The 20,153-nt window shown below is 34.9% G+C and overlaps 1 protein-coding gene across 1 annotated transcript in view; it reads right to left on the bottom strand.

Moving 5' to 3' along the window:
- Window positions 1-9,000: 9,000 nt before the first annotated feature.
- The window catches only part of rasgrf2a (Ras protein-specific guanine nucleotide-releasing factor 2a), a 54,701-nt gene continuing 43,548 nt past the window's right edge, over window positions 9,001-20,153 (bottom strand). The window contains exons 19-27 of the mRNA XM_059358515.1: window positions 16,847-16,959; window positions 15,789-15,849; window positions 15,404-15,507; window positions 14,332-14,416; window positions 13,315-13,512; window positions 12,474-12,553; window positions 12,267-12,384; window positions 9,569-9,637; window positions 9,001-9,482 (exon numbers count right to left, since the gene is read on the bottom strand). Of these exons, the coding sequence (XP_059214498.1) occupies window positions 9,387-9,482; window positions 9,569-9,637; window positions 12,267-12,384; window positions 12,474-12,553; window positions 13,315-13,512; window positions 14,332-14,416; window positions 15,404-15,507; window positions 15,789-15,849; window positions 16,847-16,959 (924 nt within the window). The 3' untranslated portion in view covers window positions 9,001-9,386. The remainder of the gene's footprint in view (window positions 9,483-9,568; window positions 9,638-12,266; window positions 12,385-12,473; window positions 12,554-13,314; window positions 13,513-14,331; window positions 14,417-15,403; window positions 15,508-15,788; window positions 15,850-16,846; window positions 16,960-20,153) is intronic.

The raw sequence follows: 20,153 nt of genomic DNA on the forward strand, positions 1-20,153 counted from the left end.
ATTAGGGTCCTAAATAATAATACAGCACAACACAGAACTGGAAACAGAACAACCTGGTTAGATTCAGGAAACAAAAGTACTTGATTAGGTTTAGGAACAGATCATGTATTGGGTTAAAAATTTGTTTGTTTGTTATGCAACTTTGGTTAGCGAAAGTCAAAGTTGGTTTCTTAATGGAAACAAAGTCTTCTGTGTGTTTAACCCATCCCAACATCTCTATACAAACTTTCGCCCTTTGATTAGAAGCATTGTGATTTGTCTACAGCATGGGTCTCAAACTTGCGGGCCACGGGCCAATTGCGGCCCTCGTGACGATATTTTGTGGCCCCCACCTTGATATGAAAGTTTAATGTGAGTTTTATATGAATGGCACTTTACCGTGTTGTGTGTGGAAGGTCCCTTTTATTACTTTTTTTGGTAATTTTGTGTCTTTTTTTAAATCATTTTGTGTCTTTTTGTAATTGTGACTTTTTAAAATAATTTTTTTTGGTCATTTTGTTTCTTTTTTTAAGTAATTTAGTTTTTTTTCTGTCATTTTGTGTCTCTTTTTAATAATTTTGTGTCTTTTTTAATAATTTTGTGTCTTTTTTCAGTCATTTTGTGTCTTTTTTGTAATTTTGTGTTTTTTCAGTCATTTAGTCTTTTTTGTAATTTTGTGTCTTTTTTTGGTCATTTTGTGTCTCTTTTAAGTAATTAATTTTTTTCTGTCATTTTGTGTCTTTTTTTAAAAATTTTTTTGTAATTTTGTGTCTTTTTTTGTCATTTTGATACTGCCTCCAGCGGCCCCCAGGTAATTTGAGTTTGAGACCCCTGGTCTATAGCAAATATAATCTGGAAGAAAATACATTTCCCTTGAATGTATTTCACAATGCTGAGTTTTGTGGATTAAAATGCCAACATATGATAAAAAATAATATAAAGTTAATTTGTTATAATTTGTCCTGTTTGTGTTTTTCAAAGTTTTTCAAGGGGTTCTTCAAGCAGAGGAGAACATAATCAGCAGAGAATTTCAGTCATGATTATCCTCGCCAAAATAAATATGATGCATGATGATATCCTGATAATTATTAAAATATGCTTAAAACTCAAGAACTGGATGAAAACATGCATTAAATGAGAAGATAAAATAACATATAATCTACTTTATTTGAAAAAATACTTATGAGCTGTGTCCAAAACTAATGGAAAAACTGATATAAACTGCAGTCAGTTTGCTGTCGACCGCAGTAAAAACATTGGCTCTGGTGAGAACAACACACAGTTTTAATGTGATAAAAAAAAAAAAAAAGGAAATAAATATAGGATTACTTATATCTTTAAGTTGGGGTTCACAACAAGGGACAATAGTTCTGAAAACTCGTATTTCTTTGTTGTGAAATGCGGGTCAGTGGCGAAATTCTGTCATTAGCGAAAGCTAGCGGCTAACTGATGCTAACGGCTAACTGATGCTAGTGGCTAACTGATGCTAGCGGCTAACTGATGCTAGCGGCTAACTGATGCTAGCGGCGCTGCTTGTTACAGCTACAAGAGTAGCCATTAGCGTATCAATGCTAACTCAAAATTGTGGTGACAACATTAGCTGACATTTCATAGCGGCGTTTGGCACAATCGTGCCAAGTTATTATAACTTATAATGTAAAATTATAAGTTAGTACAACTTACAGTTGAGTTGACAAAAATCTGAATTCAGAGTTGAGCAAACTCAAAAACAAAACTTAAAATATTTAGTTTAATTGTCCAACTTAAAATTTTAGCGAAGTTTGTTGCCTTGAAATTTTTAGTTCACCCAACTTTTTTTTTTTTTGCAGTGCGTGTCTACAAGCTAGAAAGCTTTTACAAGTCACTTGTAAGGATATTCATTATTATCCTGATTACGGAAACTCACCACGATCTTCATATCTCTAACACAGCTATTTTCAACCTTGGGGTCGGGACCCCAATTGGGGTCGCGAGATGATTTCTGGGGGTCGCCAAATCATTTTGGAAGTCAGCTCTGTCTCCACTGTGTTAAGGTGTTCATGTGTCAATGTGTTTTAGTCTTTTTGGTCACTTAATGTCTTTTTTTTGGTCATTTTATATGTTTTTTTTGTCATTTTCTGTCTTTTTTGTGTCTTTTTTTGATCATTTTGTGGTCAATTTGTGTCTTTTTTTGGTCATTTTGTGCCTTTTTTTGATCATTTTGTGGTCCATTTGTGACTTTTTTGGTCATTTTGTTTCTTTTTTGGTCATTTTGTGTCTTTTTCTGGTTATTTTGTGTCTTTTTTGTGTCATTTTGTGTCTTTTTTTGGTCATTTTGTGTCTTTTTTGGTCATTTTGTCTTTTTTGGGTTTTTTTTTGTCTTTTTTGATCATTTTGTGGTCAATTGGTGTCTTTTTTGGTCATTTTTTTTCCTTTTTTAGGTCATTTTGTTTCTTTTTTGGGTGATCTGAACTGTGCATGTGAGATTGTGTTCAGTGAGTTGGGGTCGCGGACAACATGCATGTTAAATTGGGGGTCGCGACTCAAAAAGGTTGAGAACTGCTGCTCTAACACACACATCTCACATCTCTGAACTGTCTGAACTGCATTAGTGCACAATGAGCTGCTGCTTTGACCCCCTGCAGGTTTTTTGTTAAATACAGTAACAAGCTTAGAGTGGGTGGGCCGTGGCAGATGCTCTTAGCCTCTTAGCATTATCACAGAGTCTCCCACCTGCAGGATGGCTCATTTCATACAGCCACTAATACTCCAGCAATGAACCCAGAGAGTCCCTTTTAAGCTCACAGGAGGGAAAAAACTGGGGCTTGAAACAGTACAGCAAGAAATCAGTCTGTAGTCATTACAAGGTTTATAATATCAGCTAAATGTTAAATACCGTTCTCAATAAAAGGTCATTTTGTAGCTCGTCCTTCACAGAGGGTGGGACGCTCCACAAGACAGTGTCTTAATATAGATTGGAGCTATGAGGACATCAGGACTCTGTTAATCCAGGACCTCCGCCAAGTCCAGACGCCCTCTCACAATGTTAGAGAAGTGGAATGTAATTTATGCATCTTTATTTATTTATGCATCATCTCATTTATACCTCTTATTTGGATCAACGCCAAAATCTTGTGGCTTCTTCCTCCTTTTATCCTGCAAGTTTAATGATAATTGGGACACTTGTATTTCTGTAATATTCTGTATTTTTTGAAAATCAAGTCACAGTATTTTTTTTTATCTGCAGAATTCACCCCCCAGACTCTTTTCCCTTTCACTCTGTAGAGGTAAATGACTCTTTGGGTCAGTGCTAATTTTATTTATAGATGACTGGAGGGCAGTTTGTGCTGCCAAGAATCAAGCCATCTCTGGCTCACAACGAGGTGACATTCTGGTCACAAGACCGGACCCCATGAGTCCACGTCAGCAGGACAGAGGGATGGGAGAGGAGCAGGAAGGAAATCAGGCCAGAGGTTAAAGGGATCGACAGGTGGAGATACAAGAGTTTTTTGCAAGAAAAAGATCAAGTTTAGAAATCTTTTAGGTCATTCTGTACTTTTGCCTCTAAATCCTTCAATGCCAACTGTGGATCATGTGGTCTTATGGTCAGGATTACACCAAAACCTGGACAGACCCTGGATCAGCTCCCCTCCCCTCACCAGTGTGACCTTTTAACTCTGCAGGACGTAAAAGCAGCTTTGTCCTCTCCAGAGGACACAGAAAAATAAACCTTAAAGTTAAAGTTAACACCTCAGGTATTTTTAATAAAATAAATAAATTAAAAATGTAGGGAAAATGGAAAATAAAAGAATTTCACACAAAATGCACCATAATATTTCGTTTTTAGTGTCATTTTTTTAAATTTTAGCAACATTTTTAATTCTCACACTCCTCTAGCTTCCATCAACTCTTCAAATTTGGTGCATTTTGACTTTTGAGACATGAATTAAATTGATTAACCCTTCAGATTAACTATAAATGTCAAAATCATGCAGAAAAAAATCAAATAAAGATGGAGAATTGTCTGTGATGCAGACTCTAGAGATGGATTTAGCTCGAGATGCATGAAGCTACAGGAGCCGCTCTGCAACAGAAGTAAGAAAAGAAAAGATGTTACAGTACCTGGAGAAGCTGCTCTGCCTTGTTGCTGGAGGTCTCTGGTTAAAGAGCTTTTCACTCTCCTCTCTCGGGGGGCTCCGCCCCCTCATGTGGGATTAAAAACCTCAGAAGCCAATCATAAGTTCAGAAACAAACCGGCCAACACTCCTGTTGAGCCTCAGTTAATCATGAGCACTGCGGCTCCGATATCAGCCACCAGTTTGACCTTGATGTTTCCACTCACACCTGATCTCTTCTTCTCACACTCTGACCCTCAGAGTCATACACACTAAAATATTTTTTTTAAATGCATGCAAATAGGAAGGAAGAAAACATTTACACCTATTTGACATAATGAAAAGAACACAAGCACATACTAGTGATGTTCGATACCATCGATTTCCTTTCCGATCCGATACTGAGTAAAATTCAGGCTGGTATCGGCGATACCGATCCGATACCAATACTTTGTGCAAAAACACCTAATTTGCCTGGTAAATCTAAAAAGAGTGCATTTCAAATGGCTTAAGAATGAATAGAAGACATCAGAGTCACTCATTTATTTTAAACTCAGAAGTATACGGACTCATTCACAATATAGCTTCTTTACCGCTCCGCCATTGAATTACACACACACACTGAGAGAGAGAGAAGAGTGAGCAGCAGCGTGCCACTGCGCTTACATATTAGGGCTCTTACCCAGGCGGAAGAAAAAGTAGTTCCTACCAGCAGCGTGTCATTTAGACAAGATCTGAATAGTTTAGTTACTTTCCACCGTATTCCTCTTAATGACATACATTACCACAAATGACTGAAGTATCAAAAGTATCGATATTTTCATTTGAGAATCGATTTTAGAGCATACAGATCTGGTATCGGAAGTATCGATATTTCAGTATCGATCCGCACATCACTAGCACAAACAATAGACAAAAAAAAAACTGCAAGTTGCACAGAGAAAAACAGAATTTGGTGCAGAACAAACATAAGTTTCCAGGAGACACTAAAAAGTAAAAATAACATTCTGATGCATAACTCGGATATTAAAGCAGATATTTCTGTATAACTCAGTAGCCTGAACCTCCATCTTTAGCTAATTATTCAACATTGATAGGTTGAAAAATTCAGTAACTCACCAGGCAACATGTCAGTTTTTAACACCTTTAGCTTCTTTTGTAACTTAGTTGTTTTGTACTGTGCACTGCTTGTGTTATGTGTATTTGTACCATGTTTCTGTATTCTGTAGAGCTTTCAGAACTTGAGGTGTGTTTCTGGATGTCGCTGTTTTCTTTATTTATGTTGTGTTACAGGATTTGCTAGTATTTTCTGAACTTAAGGTGTGTTTCTGTATTTGATTGTGCTTTTGTGTTTGTGGTGCATTTCTGTAGCCTGAAAACCGACGAATCTGCTGAGCTCATGTTTTATTTGCTCTGGCAGACGAGTCCAGTCGCTCTTCCATTCAAGCCGATTTCCAGCCAGAAAGGCTCTGAACCAGCCAATCACAGGCATTTATCTTCCACAAGGCAGGTTTGATAGGATCACTGACACCCAACACAACTCCTTGGGGGGGATGTTTAATACCCAATGTTAATTTTACTGATTCTGCAATGTGGTACTTTGTTTGAAAATTTTAATAAATAAATTGTTAAAAAAAAAAACTGTCAAACTTGGCAGCGCTGATCAAATATGAATCCAGGTTCTGTTTTTTCCCATTTTCATGACCGTTTAGCTGTAAAAGCAAATAATTTGCATTTGTGAATTTTCTGGCAATACCAGGTTAGCATTTCTGCATTTGGTTGTTTTCCATGGCTATGGCATGTTTTTTGGATTACATTTTGTTGTGTTTTCTTTATTGATAGAACATTTCTACATTTGCTTGCTTGTAGCATGAGTCTGTATTTGGTTTCATTTTCTGAACTTGCGGTGCATTTCTGTATTTGATTGTTTGCTTATTTTCTTCAGCTGAGCTCTCAGGTCCTCTTTATTGCCATAAAAATAGTTTGGAACTGCAATATAATTCACATTTTTGTGCTTTTATTGTGTGTAAATATCTGTACATTACACAGAGAAACGCATGAAACGCAAAAATACAACAGCAAAGCCAGAATTTCGAAGTATACATTAATGTAAGAAAGCAAGGGTCTTATACACTAATGCATTGAAGCATTAAAGATTCCTGACATCAGGAACGTGCAAAAAGAAACAAATAAACCTTATAAAGCTCAGTAAACTACCAGGATAACAGTAATGTCATGGACAGGAGGGACATGATGCTATTTTCATGCTATAAACAAGTTTAAAGTCTATTGACATTCTTTACAAATCAATAGTGCAAAGATAAATCTATCTTACTAATACAGTCAACAAGGTTTGAAATATTAAAATAAAGATCACATTGACAAGGAACTATTGATAATAGTGATAAAAGAAATGTAACTGTCGGGCTTTGTATCATGTAAGAAACCTTTCAGGCTGATTCTCTTTAAAAAAAAAAAGAAAGAAGAGAGAACAAATGAAGATTATTCAAAATCATCAATGTTTTGTGTACAAAATGAGTGACATTACAAAACCGAAGAGGAATTATTGTAAGTGGAAATGCTTTTTGATTGTCAAGAAAAATGATATATGCCATATTTTCAGATCTGGAATGTGTGCAAACGAGAAGGTTTTTGCTGTAACATGCAAATAAAATACAACAACACTGAACCTTTAGTGAACAGATGACAAGAGATAGAAAAATGCATCAACAAACAGGTGAGCAATACTTTTTCCGAGAGTTGCAAAATATTCTTTCTTCTCCAGGTTCAATTAAAAATATTTCAAAGCAGCAAGAGCTCTTAACAGGCTGTAAACTCAACACTGATTTATTATCAATTTATGCACCCAACACACATGAAGCCACATCCATTTGGAGTTGTGTTTCCAACAAATTTAAGTTCAAAATTTAGTTATTTATTTATTTATCTACGAGAGAAACAGAGTGAGGTCTTCAGGAATTTGGTTAAATTTGACAAGTTTTAATTGCTCCTTCGTGTCAGCTGGTATTGGCAGTGTTTAATGTTCTCCAGAGACAAAGACAAATTAATAAAAATATCCAGGAAGATGCTGATAGCAAACAGCTGATCATTATGAGTTCAATGTTTGTTACACTACAACTTACACTGTAAAAAATAATCTGTTTAATTTACGGTAAAATTCCGGCAGTGAGTGGGTTTTCTACTGTAAATTTAAATGTAAATATCAGCAAAAACTGTAATTTAGACTGAATAGTCCTGTTATTTTTAGAGTTATTCTGTCATTCATTTACACATGGTATTTCTCAATAAATTTTGCATGAAAATGTTATATTTTTACAGCAAAACTGTGTGTTTCTTCCAGTCGATGACAGAAAAAAGTAAAAGTTTTGTGCTATTCTTTGATTTACGGTAATTAAAAGTGTCTAGTGTCTATTTACGCCCTATTTCTGATGTATTTGACAGTGTTTTACTGTTATTTCTACAAACATTTTTTACAGTGTATTAAGCAAAGGTGTTTATATTTTTCCAGAAAAACAACAACACCTCAAGTGAGCATAAAAACTTGCATTTGCAATTGAAGAATATAGCATTTTTGCAAATTTGGCCATTTCTAAAACTGTATTTGATGTAAGAAATTCTTACTGGAAATAAGTTATGCGGCATGACAAAAAGCATTTAGGCTAGTTGAAAGTAATTAATAAGTCCAATATTCGACTAAGAAGGGTCAGCCCCAGCTTTTTTTAATAAAATACTTGACTATAAGCATACAAATGTGTGAATATAAACACAGCTACAAGCTGGTTTTTTAAAAAAAATAGCATTTAGAAGAGCCTTACATTCATCAGTTGGATAAAAACATGACTCCAAATGGATGATAATGTAACTGTGTTTGCTTGATGAGTAAATAGTCTTCCTTTTTCAAACACATATCAACTTGTATGAGGTGATAATATGTTTATGTTGTGTTTACAGCTTGTTTTTGCCCCAAGTGGACAAAAAAATACAGCATCCAGTTCTTTTCAAATATTCTGTCCAGATGCTGTGCAAACATGTTCCCTAAATAAATTTGGAATGTACCAAACAAAAACTGGGGTCGAAAGGCTGTTTCCCCCAAGCAGGCTAACACTTTATCAGGCAAAGAACTATAATTGGTAACTTCAGGTAATGTTTCGAGAAAAAAGTTGCAAATTTACTAGATTAAAGTGTCAAATCTACAAGAAAAAAAGTAGCAGATTTAAGAGATGTAAAGTGGCAAATCTGCACGCAAAAAAGTTGCAGATTTATGAGAAAAAAGTGGGGAAAAAGCAACTTTTTTCTCCCAGATTCACCACTTTAAATCTCATAAATCTACGCATTTTTTTCTCGTAGATTTGCCACTTTAATCTCCTAAACTTTTTTCTCAAAGTATTATTAATAGTATTATAAATAGTATTTCAATGCAAGCCCTATTAAGGGTTAAAGTGGTGAATCTGGGAGAAAAAAGTTGTTTTATTCCACTTTTTTCTCATAAATCTGCAACTTTTTTCACGCAGATTCACCACTTTAACCCTTAATAGGACACTCATTGAAATACTTGCAAATTCCAAATTTTAACCCTAGAGAATATTGGAGGATTTTACATACTGCAGAATGTGTAAAATAAAAACATACGTAAATAATATTTTGAGAAAAAAGTTTACGAGATTAAAGTGGCAAATTTACGAGAAAAAAATGCACAGATTTATGAGATTTAAAGTGGTGAATCTGGGAGAAAAAAATTGCCTTTTCCCACTTTTTTCTCGTAAATCTGCGACTTTTTTCGCGCAATTTGCCACATTAAATCTCTTAAATCTGCAACTTTTTTTCTTGTAGATTTGCCACTTTAATCTAGTAAATCTGAGACTTTTTTCTTGAAATATTACCTGAAGTTACCAAATATAGTTCTTTGCCTGATAAAGGGTTAATATCCGGCCGCAATCATACAAATAATGTAAAATTAATCTTATGGTGTTTATGTGCAAGACTACAGAGGCAGATTGTTTGGTATGATGATAGCAGCAACTGGTTACTTTCTAGTGCCATGTTGAGGAGCTAACATGGTTGTTTCTACAGTCATCACTGTTCGATTATATGGCAGAGTTGTATTCAGTTCATTCTGTTCACTAAATATAGACGTCAGATATTCATTTTCATACAACAAGGCACCTTTTCTCCTGAGTTTCCGAAGCATGATAAGTGGTGGCGTTTTCACAAAACAACCCCTGCTTTATTAAGAAAGAATCTCAAGTTGTGTGAATTCATGATTCGTTTTTATAAGATGGATATTTTTGAGTGTTAGCCAGGAGGAACTCGGGGCTCGATCTTCAGGGAGAGCTCGTAGAGCGTGTCTTCATCCATCACTAGAGTCTTATCCAGGAGGAACTGAGTCACCTGCAGGGACACACACAATGCTGTGTTAATACTTCAGTGTTCATGAACACTTTTATGGAGCAATTAATGCATTTAATCAGGCACACCTTGGGTTGGTGCTCTATCCTGTAAGGTGCTTGCTGGAACTGACGAATCTCCCGGATAATGTGACAAATCTGAGAGAGCAAAGAGAGTTAATAATTAACTGACTGTTTAACAATCAGGTATTTTTGCTATGCCTGTCAAATTAACGGTGGATATAAGAGGCAGGTTATCATCAACATTTTTGCGACTCTTTGCAGACATTTTCTCACATGGTGGTCACCACAATAGACAGAACATCTTTCCTTACACACGCACCAGCCACTTTATTAGGTACAACTTAAGTTCAACTACTCATTAATGCAAATATCTAATCAGACAATCACATGGCAGCAGCTCAATGCATTTTAGCTGCTGAAGATCAAAGCGAGAAGAGAGCTGACTGAAGTGATTTAAGTGATTTAAGTGAACGTGGCATGGTTGTTGGTCTGCTGATCTAACAACCATCTCTTGGGTTTACAGAGAAAATATCCAGAGAGTCTTGATGCCTTGTTGACGTGTTGTATTTTAACATTGTTTTGTGTTGTGTCTTAATACTGTGACTTTACTCTTGCTGTTGTCCTGTGTTGTATTGTGTGTGAAAAGTTGTTGTTGCTGTTTGAAAAGCTTGTTTGTTTGTGTTAGATTGATGTTATTTGTTCCTGCCCAGGGACTACAGATGAAATTTAGCTCGTAGCTAATTCATGTACGGCTGAGAGCCATGAACTGTCCCTGTTAAATAAACGAATAAATGAAATGAAATGAAATTGATGCCAGATGTTAGAGGAGAATGGGGACTGGTTAAACAGTCACTATAATAATCACTCGTTACAACCAAAGTCTGCAGCAGACCTTCTCTGAACACACAACACGTCCAACAGTAGAAGCAGACGAAGACCACTCCGGACACTTTATTAGGTTCACACTTCACCTCATGGTTGGTGAGTGTACATGCACAGGTTTTGATTATGTAATTGCATATGAGCCACAAAAGTAAACTCTAGTGTGTCATGCTGAACACTGCCACCCACTGGCCAGCTGCTGAACATGCAGCACAAACCAGGCTGACAAGCAGCCAGAAACACTGCACAGTTCAGGAATATGTTGCCAATCCCTCTATAGTAGGAGGTTAAACATGTACTAGGATTAAGGTAAAATATACACATACTATCATTTATATATTTCAAAGTATTTACTTTAATTTCACAGTATTTATCATCTGTCCTCTACACTGCAAAAAAAAAGAAAAGTTGGGTGAACTCAAAATTTCAAGGCAACAAACTTCGATAAAATTTTAAGTTGGACAATTAAACTAAATATTTTAAGTTTTGTTTTTGAGTTTGCTCAACTCTGAATTCTGATTTTTGTCAACTCAACTGTAAGTTGTGCTAACTTATAATTTTACATTGTAATAACTTTTAATCCTTACTTCTGCTAACTTCTGCAATGCTGAATTGGCACGATTGTAACGCCGCTATGAAATGTCAGCTAATGTTGCGACCACAATTTTGAGTTAGCATTGATACGCTAATGGCTACTCTTGTAGCTGTAACAAGCAGCGCCGCTAGCATCAGTTAGCCGCTAGCATCAGTTAGCCGCTAGCTTCCGCTAATGACCGAAATTCACTACTTTCCCGCATTTCACAACAAAGAAATAAGAGTTATCAGAACTATTGTCCCTTGTTGTGAACCCCAACTTAAAGATATAAGTAACAACAACTCACCAACTTGTTTTTGAGCAGACAACTGGCTTCCTTTGTTGTGCTAACTTACATTATTGCCCTAAATGTCAGTAATTTATATTTCCAAGTTTTACCAACTTAAATCACTGTTTTAGGCCAAAAAATACAAGTTGGCTTTTTTGCAGTGTAAACTGGAACTCATGCATTGCTGGCTCAAGTTGAAAGTTACTGTACTGACTTTTTTCCTCTTGAAAATACTTCACACACTGTAAAGCAATTAATTAATTAGAGCCATTCTGTTTCATATTATGGTTTGATGGTAGTGACAGTGGAGCTGAGGATACTAAGGATTCATTTGTATACAAATCTTAATATGTGAATTAGTTTAACAGAGATAAAGATGTATATTATTTTATAGTTTTCACATAATTTCTCATTTTATTAATTGTTGGTGAAATACATATTTCGGTAACGCTTTATAATAAGGTCCTTAATAACCATTAATTAACAAGTAATAAGGCATTGTTCTCGCTTTAGATCCGGTAGTTGCAAAAAGCATAGTTAACTTATAGTTAACTTATAATAGATGAGCAATAAAGTATATTTTAATATCAATAAGCAAACAAAATAAGATTAATAAAGGCATGGCAAAGACATAATGGGTGGGTCATGGGTGTTTGTAATGCCATTATTAACACTTATATAAGCTTATAAACACACAATAATGTTAATAAGCATCTTGTAAGGACTTACAAGGGCCTTATTACTTGTTAATTAATGGTTATTACAAGGACCTTAATATAAAGCGTTACCCATATTTCTTCAGTTGGAAACTCAGCTGCTTGCTGTCTACCTGAGTAGTGTGAAAAACTTCCTGAATACTGCATGTTTTTAAATAAATTCATTCATTAAACTTTAGCTGCTGTGTTCTTGTTTTTGGAGAGACTTTTTTTCATGTTTGGGAATTTAGTTAAACTGGTCATCATTTGTGCTTTAATATGCACAATAAAAGAGCAGGAGCAGAGGAAGAGTTGACTCTTTACCATCCTCATCTTGGAGAAGTTAACCAGTCCCTCCTCGGTGAAGTTTGGTGTTCCCTCCTCGATGAAGGCCAGGTCAGTGAGGTACATGCCGAGGTACGGGACGCACGGAGGATTACAGCTGCACACACACACACACACACAGCACAAACATTAGACCGTTTTTAAGGACTGGGTTTAAATATTTATTTCTATTTTTATACTCTTTACTTCTTCAGCGTCTCTCTGAGGTTCTTGAACCTTCCTTCTGATGAAACCGTCTTCTGCAGCCGGTCCATCAGCGCCTTCGTCTGACAGAAACACAAAGACTCGTGAAGGTTTTGTGCAGAAAGTAAGTTTAGGTTTTATTTTTAACCCTATAAAGCCTGAACCATGAAATAATTGCCAGAAAATTAAATAAAATAAAAAAACCTGCTGACAAATAAAAATAATATATATGAATTTGCATATATATGAATTCTAATTTGTATCATATTTGATACATTGGGTCTTTTTGTGCAATTTGTTGCTCACAGTTTGTTTTTCTTGAACTAACAAAAACATATAAAACCTAATATTTTTAACCAATTAAAACTTTGACTTTCCTTTTAACATTTTCCTCAAACATACAAAATATTTTTTTTTCCATATAACACAACATCATACATCTGCTGATATGACGTTTTCATGCAGCAATGACAGATCCACCAGTGGAACCAGCATTTCATTTTTGCTACATCTGTTATTTTTGTGCAATTTGTTGCTCAGTTTGTTTATCTCCAACACATCATCAATGCTCAATTTACTTGCCATCTAAAAATACACACCAAAAAAAAAATATATTTCTTTGAATTATTCGAGAGATATCTCAATTTTACTCTTAATATACCTAATTATGTCAGTTAAACCTTTACCTAGTTTACCTAAATGAGAAAAAGACTGTATGTTGCTTTATTTAATGCATAATGTATGAAATGCAATAAAATGACAACTGACAAATTTTCAAATAAGTTATTGTGTAACAAATATGATACATTTGGCTTTATAGGGTTAAAGCTGAATAAATTCTAACCTGTTTGCAGACTTTTGCCCAGGTCTTCTTCAGCCTGTAGATGGCACTACGGTTGAGCGCCGAGGTGATCTCCAGCACGCCGTTGTAGTTGTTGAGGCAGCGGCAGATATCAGCCACGGCGAGCCACTTCTCTATGGAGCTCGCCCTGGAGCCCACGTCAGTGTGGGTCATGATCTGAGACGCCACCAAGTTACTCATCTAGGGGACAGAGACAATATTTAACTGACAAAAAAGAAGACAGAAGCAGTGGCTGTGGCAAAGATGATATTTAAGCATTCAAAATCTTTGAATGTCTTGAAAAAGACACAAAATGACCAAAAAAGACTCAAAATGAGAAGATAGAATAACCGAAAAAAAAACCCACAGAAGACATAAAAATGACAAAAAAAGACACAAAATAACTAAAACAGACACAAAAAGACACATAAATGACACCAATGACAAAAAAGACACAAAATGACAAAAAAAGGTCTAATTCAAAGCAAGGCTCTTGAATTACAGTGCACTGGCTGGACAAGCATGTAGCTGGTAACACTATTGTCCACACTAACAGGAACTTGCTGTATTATGATTGTACAGTATATTGCTGTGAAAACAATGCATTGTGGGAGTTATCATGATTCCTTCGGCATTCCAACGGTCAAAATTATATTTATTTTTTTAATTTACTGTTTACAGCTGAGCATGTCAGGAAAATAAAGTCATTATTTTCGAAAAGAAGACAACTTTTATTTTATTTCCTTTTTGTCTAGGCTGAAATAATCACAATAGAGTTTAAATGGATTCGTTGTAAGTTAATTTAGAGTTAAACATTTAAATGTCACACTATTTCTTTTTTCTTCGTTACGAGACAGTTTGTCAGTAAACTGACCTGTATTTCTATAATACAGTAGAGGTTCTGTACATTTTACAGTAACTTACTGGCGAAACTGCTGCCAGTAATTTACTGTAATTTTACAGTAAAAAGCCTGAGGCAGACAGGAAACATGTGATATGTAATGGAGAGTTCAGTCTTACGTCATTAAAGTGCTGGCTGGTCTTCATGATGTACGGAGTCCTCTCCGTCTTGTCCACCTTCATCCAGCCCTGACCCAGAAACTCCCTGCAGCAACACACAACAGTTAGTCTGCAGTCGAACTACGAGGGATATGAATTTATGCTTTGCTGTGTTCCAAATCTCTTGCTTTTTAGTTTTACTTATAGGACATACTGCAGCTTTACTTACAAACTATGTACTTTTGCATGATTTCTGGGGGTCGCCAAATCATTTTGGAAGTCAGCTCTGTCTCCACTGTGTTAAAGTGTTCATGTGTTAATGTGTTTTAGTCTTTTTGGTCATTTCATGTCTTTTTTTGGTCATTTTGTGGGGGTTTTTTTGTCATTTTGTGTCTTTTTTTTGGTCATTTTGTGTCTTTTTTGGGTCATTTTGTGTCTTTTTTTGGTCAATTTTGTGTCTTTTTTTGGTCATTTTGTGTCTTTTCTGGTCATTTTGTGTCTTTTATTGGTCATTTTGTGTCTTTTTTTTGTCAATTTTGTGTCTTTTTTGGTCATTTTGTGCCTTTTTGGTCATTTTGTATTTTTTTGGTCATTTTTTGCATGCAGTATGCATACTATTGGTACGTATGTAACGCCTGCAAATGTTGTAATGGCCACAAACGTAATAAACCACAAAGGTAATGAAAATCTGCAGCTTTTAATGCAATAATCCCACAAACATAATATATTTTCAACAAACGCAATAGCCGCTGCCTACTATAAAGGTAACACGCAATTTCCCACAAATGTAATAAATATTATGTTTGCAGAGACGTTTGTGGGGAAGTGAAAATCTTGAACTTTCAATATTTTAATAAATTCCCACAAATGTAATAAGTGTACCAATTGAACACAGTATTTATTTTCCCAACAACTATCACCAATTACGATGGTTATTTCTAGGAAACTTTTTATTTATTATTTGTAAAAAAAAAAATATGACAAACCTGTAGTAGGACTTACTAAAGTTTTCTTGTACAAAATGCTGCATTAAACTGTGGTCATGTGAGGTAAATATTGTGGTGCATGATTTCCTACTGTGTGAGTTACTCACTCGTAGGGAATCCCCCTGAACACGATGTGATCCAGCAGAGTGATCTGCTCTGCCAGCTCCATGGCTGACAGAGACTCGAAACACTCGGCTTTAGGACTCTCCGCCTGGAAACACACAACAAACTGTCTGTAGTCCAGAATCAAATAACAGCTGATAAAGAACTACAGCTCCAGAACACTAAGCTAACACTAAGCTAACTCTACACACTGAGAACCCACCACAACACACACCAACTACTGAACAGCTGCTGGTTTCTTACCACGATGAAGTGCAGCAATGGGCAGCTTTTCTGCAGGTAGATGTTTTTAACAATTGCTTAAAAGTTTTTCATGGAATAAACTCAAATCTAAGTGATCTGTGATTACAACCGTGTGGAGATACTGACCATCTGTAAAATGTCCTCGATCTTCAGCTGAGCGTCGTCTTGTTCTTCTTGAGAAAGGGCACTGGAGAGAAACGACATAAAGACATGGTTACAGTACAGGAGCTGTTTATTGTGTGTGTGTGTGTGTGTGTGTGTGTGTGTGTGGTTGTGTGTGCGTGCGTGTGTGTGTGTGTGTGTGTGCGTGTGCGTGTGTGTGTGTGTGTGTGGGTGCACGCGCAATATTATGCACATTTATACATCACAAACATAAAGTGCATGTTTACTGCACTACTTGTTCTGCAGATTTAATGAATGCTATTTTATTTCATGTATTATTTGACAGATGCATATGAAATGACAACATTATATATTTACATTTACGCTTTTATCCAAAGCAACTTACAGGAAGAATAAAAGCAAACAATGAAGGTATAGTGCAATAAGAGCTATTAGTGCATCAATAAGTGCTCGTGACAATTCTTTGAGGAGTAGAATTATCGTGTGGTGCTAGGAGAATATATAACATAAAACATATATATCATAAAACACAAAATGCAAAATACACAATCATAAAAACTACAGGACAAGTTTTAAAGTTCACATGCATTTTTTTTATTTAATTTTTTCTTTTTATATAAATCAGGAAAACAATGTTAGATCCCAGTTCTGCAAACCTAATTTATTATTTAAAGGGTTACAATACATATATATATATATATATATATATATATATATATATATATATATATATATATATATAATATAATATATATATAAAAATAACTTATAACACTATAATGTATTATATGTAGGTGTTTTTAAATGTACAGTATTGGTCAATAATTGTAATTTACATATTTATTGAAACAGATATATATAAACACACAATAATGTTAATAAGCATCTTGTAAGGACTTACAAGGGCCTTATTACTTGTTAATTAATGGTTATTACAAGGACCTTAATATAAAGCGTTACCTTTAATTTAAACACAACATGAATATTAATTAAAATGGTGTGTTTAACTGCATGAATGAATGAATGAATGATGTTTTTTTCATCACGTCGAGACTTTGTACCTTAAAATGTTGGACGTGGCTTTCCTCTCCTGTGGCAGCAGGTCTGGATCTCTCAGCACCTCCTCCAGCAGACACACCACGCCCATCTTCAGCTCGCTGTTCATGTCAAAGTCCTGACGGAGCAACATTTACACACATTTAAACACATTTAAACAGATTTATAGTTACAGATAATATTTGGGTATTGCATGTTTGCAGAAAGACTGACTTGAGCAGATTATTCATATACGTTTTTTGCTTGAAATTAAAATAATTGGTAACGTTAATGAGTTGATAAATAAATGAATATGACATTAAATATATTATAAAATATTAAAAATTAAATTGGGCATTAATCAATTGATAGAATGTGACATTCATTTGACATTTAATTTGTTTGTATTTATTCATTTTTCATTTATTCATCTATTTATTTCTATTAATTTAATATATGTATATATATATATATATATATATATAATTTGTATTTATTTATTTTTGGTATTATTTATTTATGTATATATTTATGTATTTTTTTTCCTTTGCATGGTTCCCCTATTTATCCCAAACGTAATGACAACCTTGAAAAAATTTCATCAAATTCATTCTTTCAATGAATATTTGTCAGAAAGTTTGGTAACGCTTTATATTAAGGTCCTTGTAATAACCATTAATTAACAAGTAATAAGGCCCTTGTAAGTCCTTACAAGATGCTTATTAACATTATTGTGTGTTTATAAGCTTATATAAGTGTTAATTATGGCATTACAAACACCCATGACCCACCCATTATGTCTTTGCCATGCCTTTATTAATCTTATTTTGTTTGCTTATTGATATTAAAATATACTTTATTGCTCATCTATTATAAGTTAACTATAAGTTAACTATGCTTTTTGCAACTACTGGATCTAAAGCGAGAACAATGCCTTATTACTTGTTCATTAATGGTTATTAAGGACCTTATTATAAAGCGTTACCAAATAATTTCCCATATAATCAACATGACAAATATGCAGCGTATATTTCTAAAATAGTTTATATCTAAAGTCCCACTTTGCTGTCATCATATCTGCAGACACACTGACAGGATTTCACATGAGGTGGACTCCCCCTAGAGGACATTTACAGAACTGTAAATGAGGTGAATTTTTTCCCCAAACAGAACAATCACAACCACAACATTTGTGAATAAAACCAAAGTAAAGAAATAAAGTGTGAATATATAGATCTTTATAAAAAGGTGAATTAAGGGAATCCATGAGATCATGGTTCTGGTTCCAGGTTGTTTTTTATTTTTTTGGTTGCATCCAGTCTTTCAGTAGGCAATTATTAACCCTTTATCAGGCAAAGAACTATATTTGGTAACTTCAGGTAATATTTTGAGGAAAAAGTTGCAAATTTACTAGATTAAAGTGGCAAACCTACAAGAAAAAAAGTCTCAGATTTAAGAGATTTAAAGTGGCAAATCTGTGCGAAAAAAGTCGCAGATTTACGAGAAAAAAGTGGGAAAAAAGCTTTTTCTCCCAGATTCACCACTTTAAATCTCATAAATCTGCACATTTTTTTCTCGTAGATTTGCCACTTTAATCTCGTAAACTTTTTTCTCAAAATATTATTTTCGTATGTTTTTTTTTTTTTTTTACACATTCTGGCAGTATGTAATATCCTCCAATATTCTCTAGGGTTGAAATTTGAAATTTGCAGGTATTTCAACGAGTCCCTATTAAGGGTTAAAGTGGTGAATCTGGGAGAAAAAAGTTGCTTTGTTCCCCCTTTTTTCTCATAAATCTGCGACTTTTCTCGCGCAGATTTGACACTTTAAATCTCTTAAATCTGTGACTTTTTTTTTTTGTAGATTTGACACTTTAATCTAGTAAATTTGCAACTTTTTTCTCGAAATATTACCTGAAGTTACCAAATATAGTTCTTTGCCTGATAAAGGGTTAATAAAGTATATGAAATTAAGTAAAAAATAATGATCCTATGTAAGCATCATAGTGGAGTTTTCCTGGACAAACTCTCTGTATGATGGTGGGTTTTTAAATGTCAACAAGGATTTTTATGGGAGATTTCCGTTCATATTCTTGTTGATGCTGCTGTTGTCACCCTACAAACTGCTGTTGATATTAGTATTTATTTATTTCTCTGCGGTATCGCCCACATGGATCCATAACTTTGCTCATCATAAATATCAATAGGACCAAATAATAAATAAATAAATAAATAATAAATGTTCACTTTTCAGACCACAGACATCCAGGTACAAAAATAGCTTCTTATATAATCTGAAAAGAAAACGATAGTTTCAGTGTCCCCAGGGAGGAGGCTGACCTTTCTGCTTCCTGGGTGGCAGAAAAGACACGCAGAGCAAAGAACACACACACACACACACACACGCACACACACACACACACACACACACACACACACACACACACACACACACACACACACACACACACACAGGAGGGGGGTGATGGAGATGAATATAGACACAACAACAGACTCCTCCAGGTGGACTCTACAGGTCTCTGGACATGTGTGAGGACTTGTTGAAGAAGTTTTTTGGACAGAGCTGCAACGATGCTGCTGTTGGAGTTATTAACCCATTGAAGCCTCGAAAGCATTAACGCATTTCTACCATTGAAACCGGGAGCGCTGTTGCGTTATTCTACCATTAAGGCCGGGACAGCGGATAGGTCATTTTGTAGTATTTGTATTTTTTTCCACCTATTTTCGGTCTCTTGGCCAATGAAATGCATCAGAATCATGATCAGAATACATGCGGGAGACTTTTCCAGAACTTTAAATCATGGAGGAAGACGACTATAGCGGAGGCATATCTATATATATATCTATATATATCTATATATAGATATATATATGAGCGGAGGAGCTCAGCAGGAAGTGACGGAAGAGATCTGATGAAAACAGCACCGATGATTTTATTGCTGATCTGGACTTTGAACCCTCGGAACCAATCGACCAGATTTATGGATGAGGAATATGTTTTTAGACGACATATTTTCACTGAAGAACAGACAGATTTGTGGCCATCTGGAGATAATAATAATATTATTAATAATACATTAATAATAATAATACTAATTGATTGTGATGATGATATAACAAACCATGACTGTTTATGTCTTATATTACTTTATGCGTCGTTGAGTACCCTGAAAAGTGCAATATATAAAATGTATTATTATTGTTTATTATTATTATTATTATTATGATAATTATTATTTTTTTATTACAGTAGGCTAATGAGAACTATGTCTATTTCTTCCAATGGTCATATCATGTTAGCATCTTGCTGATG

Source organism: Centropristis striata, chromosome 19, assembly GCF_030273125.1.
Source record: "Centropristis striata isolate RG_2023a ecotype Rhode Island chromosome 19, C.striata_1.0, whole genome shotgun sequence".
Lineage (NCBI taxonomy): Eukaryota > Metazoa > Chordata > Actinopteri > Perciformes > Serranidae > Centropristis > Centropristis striata.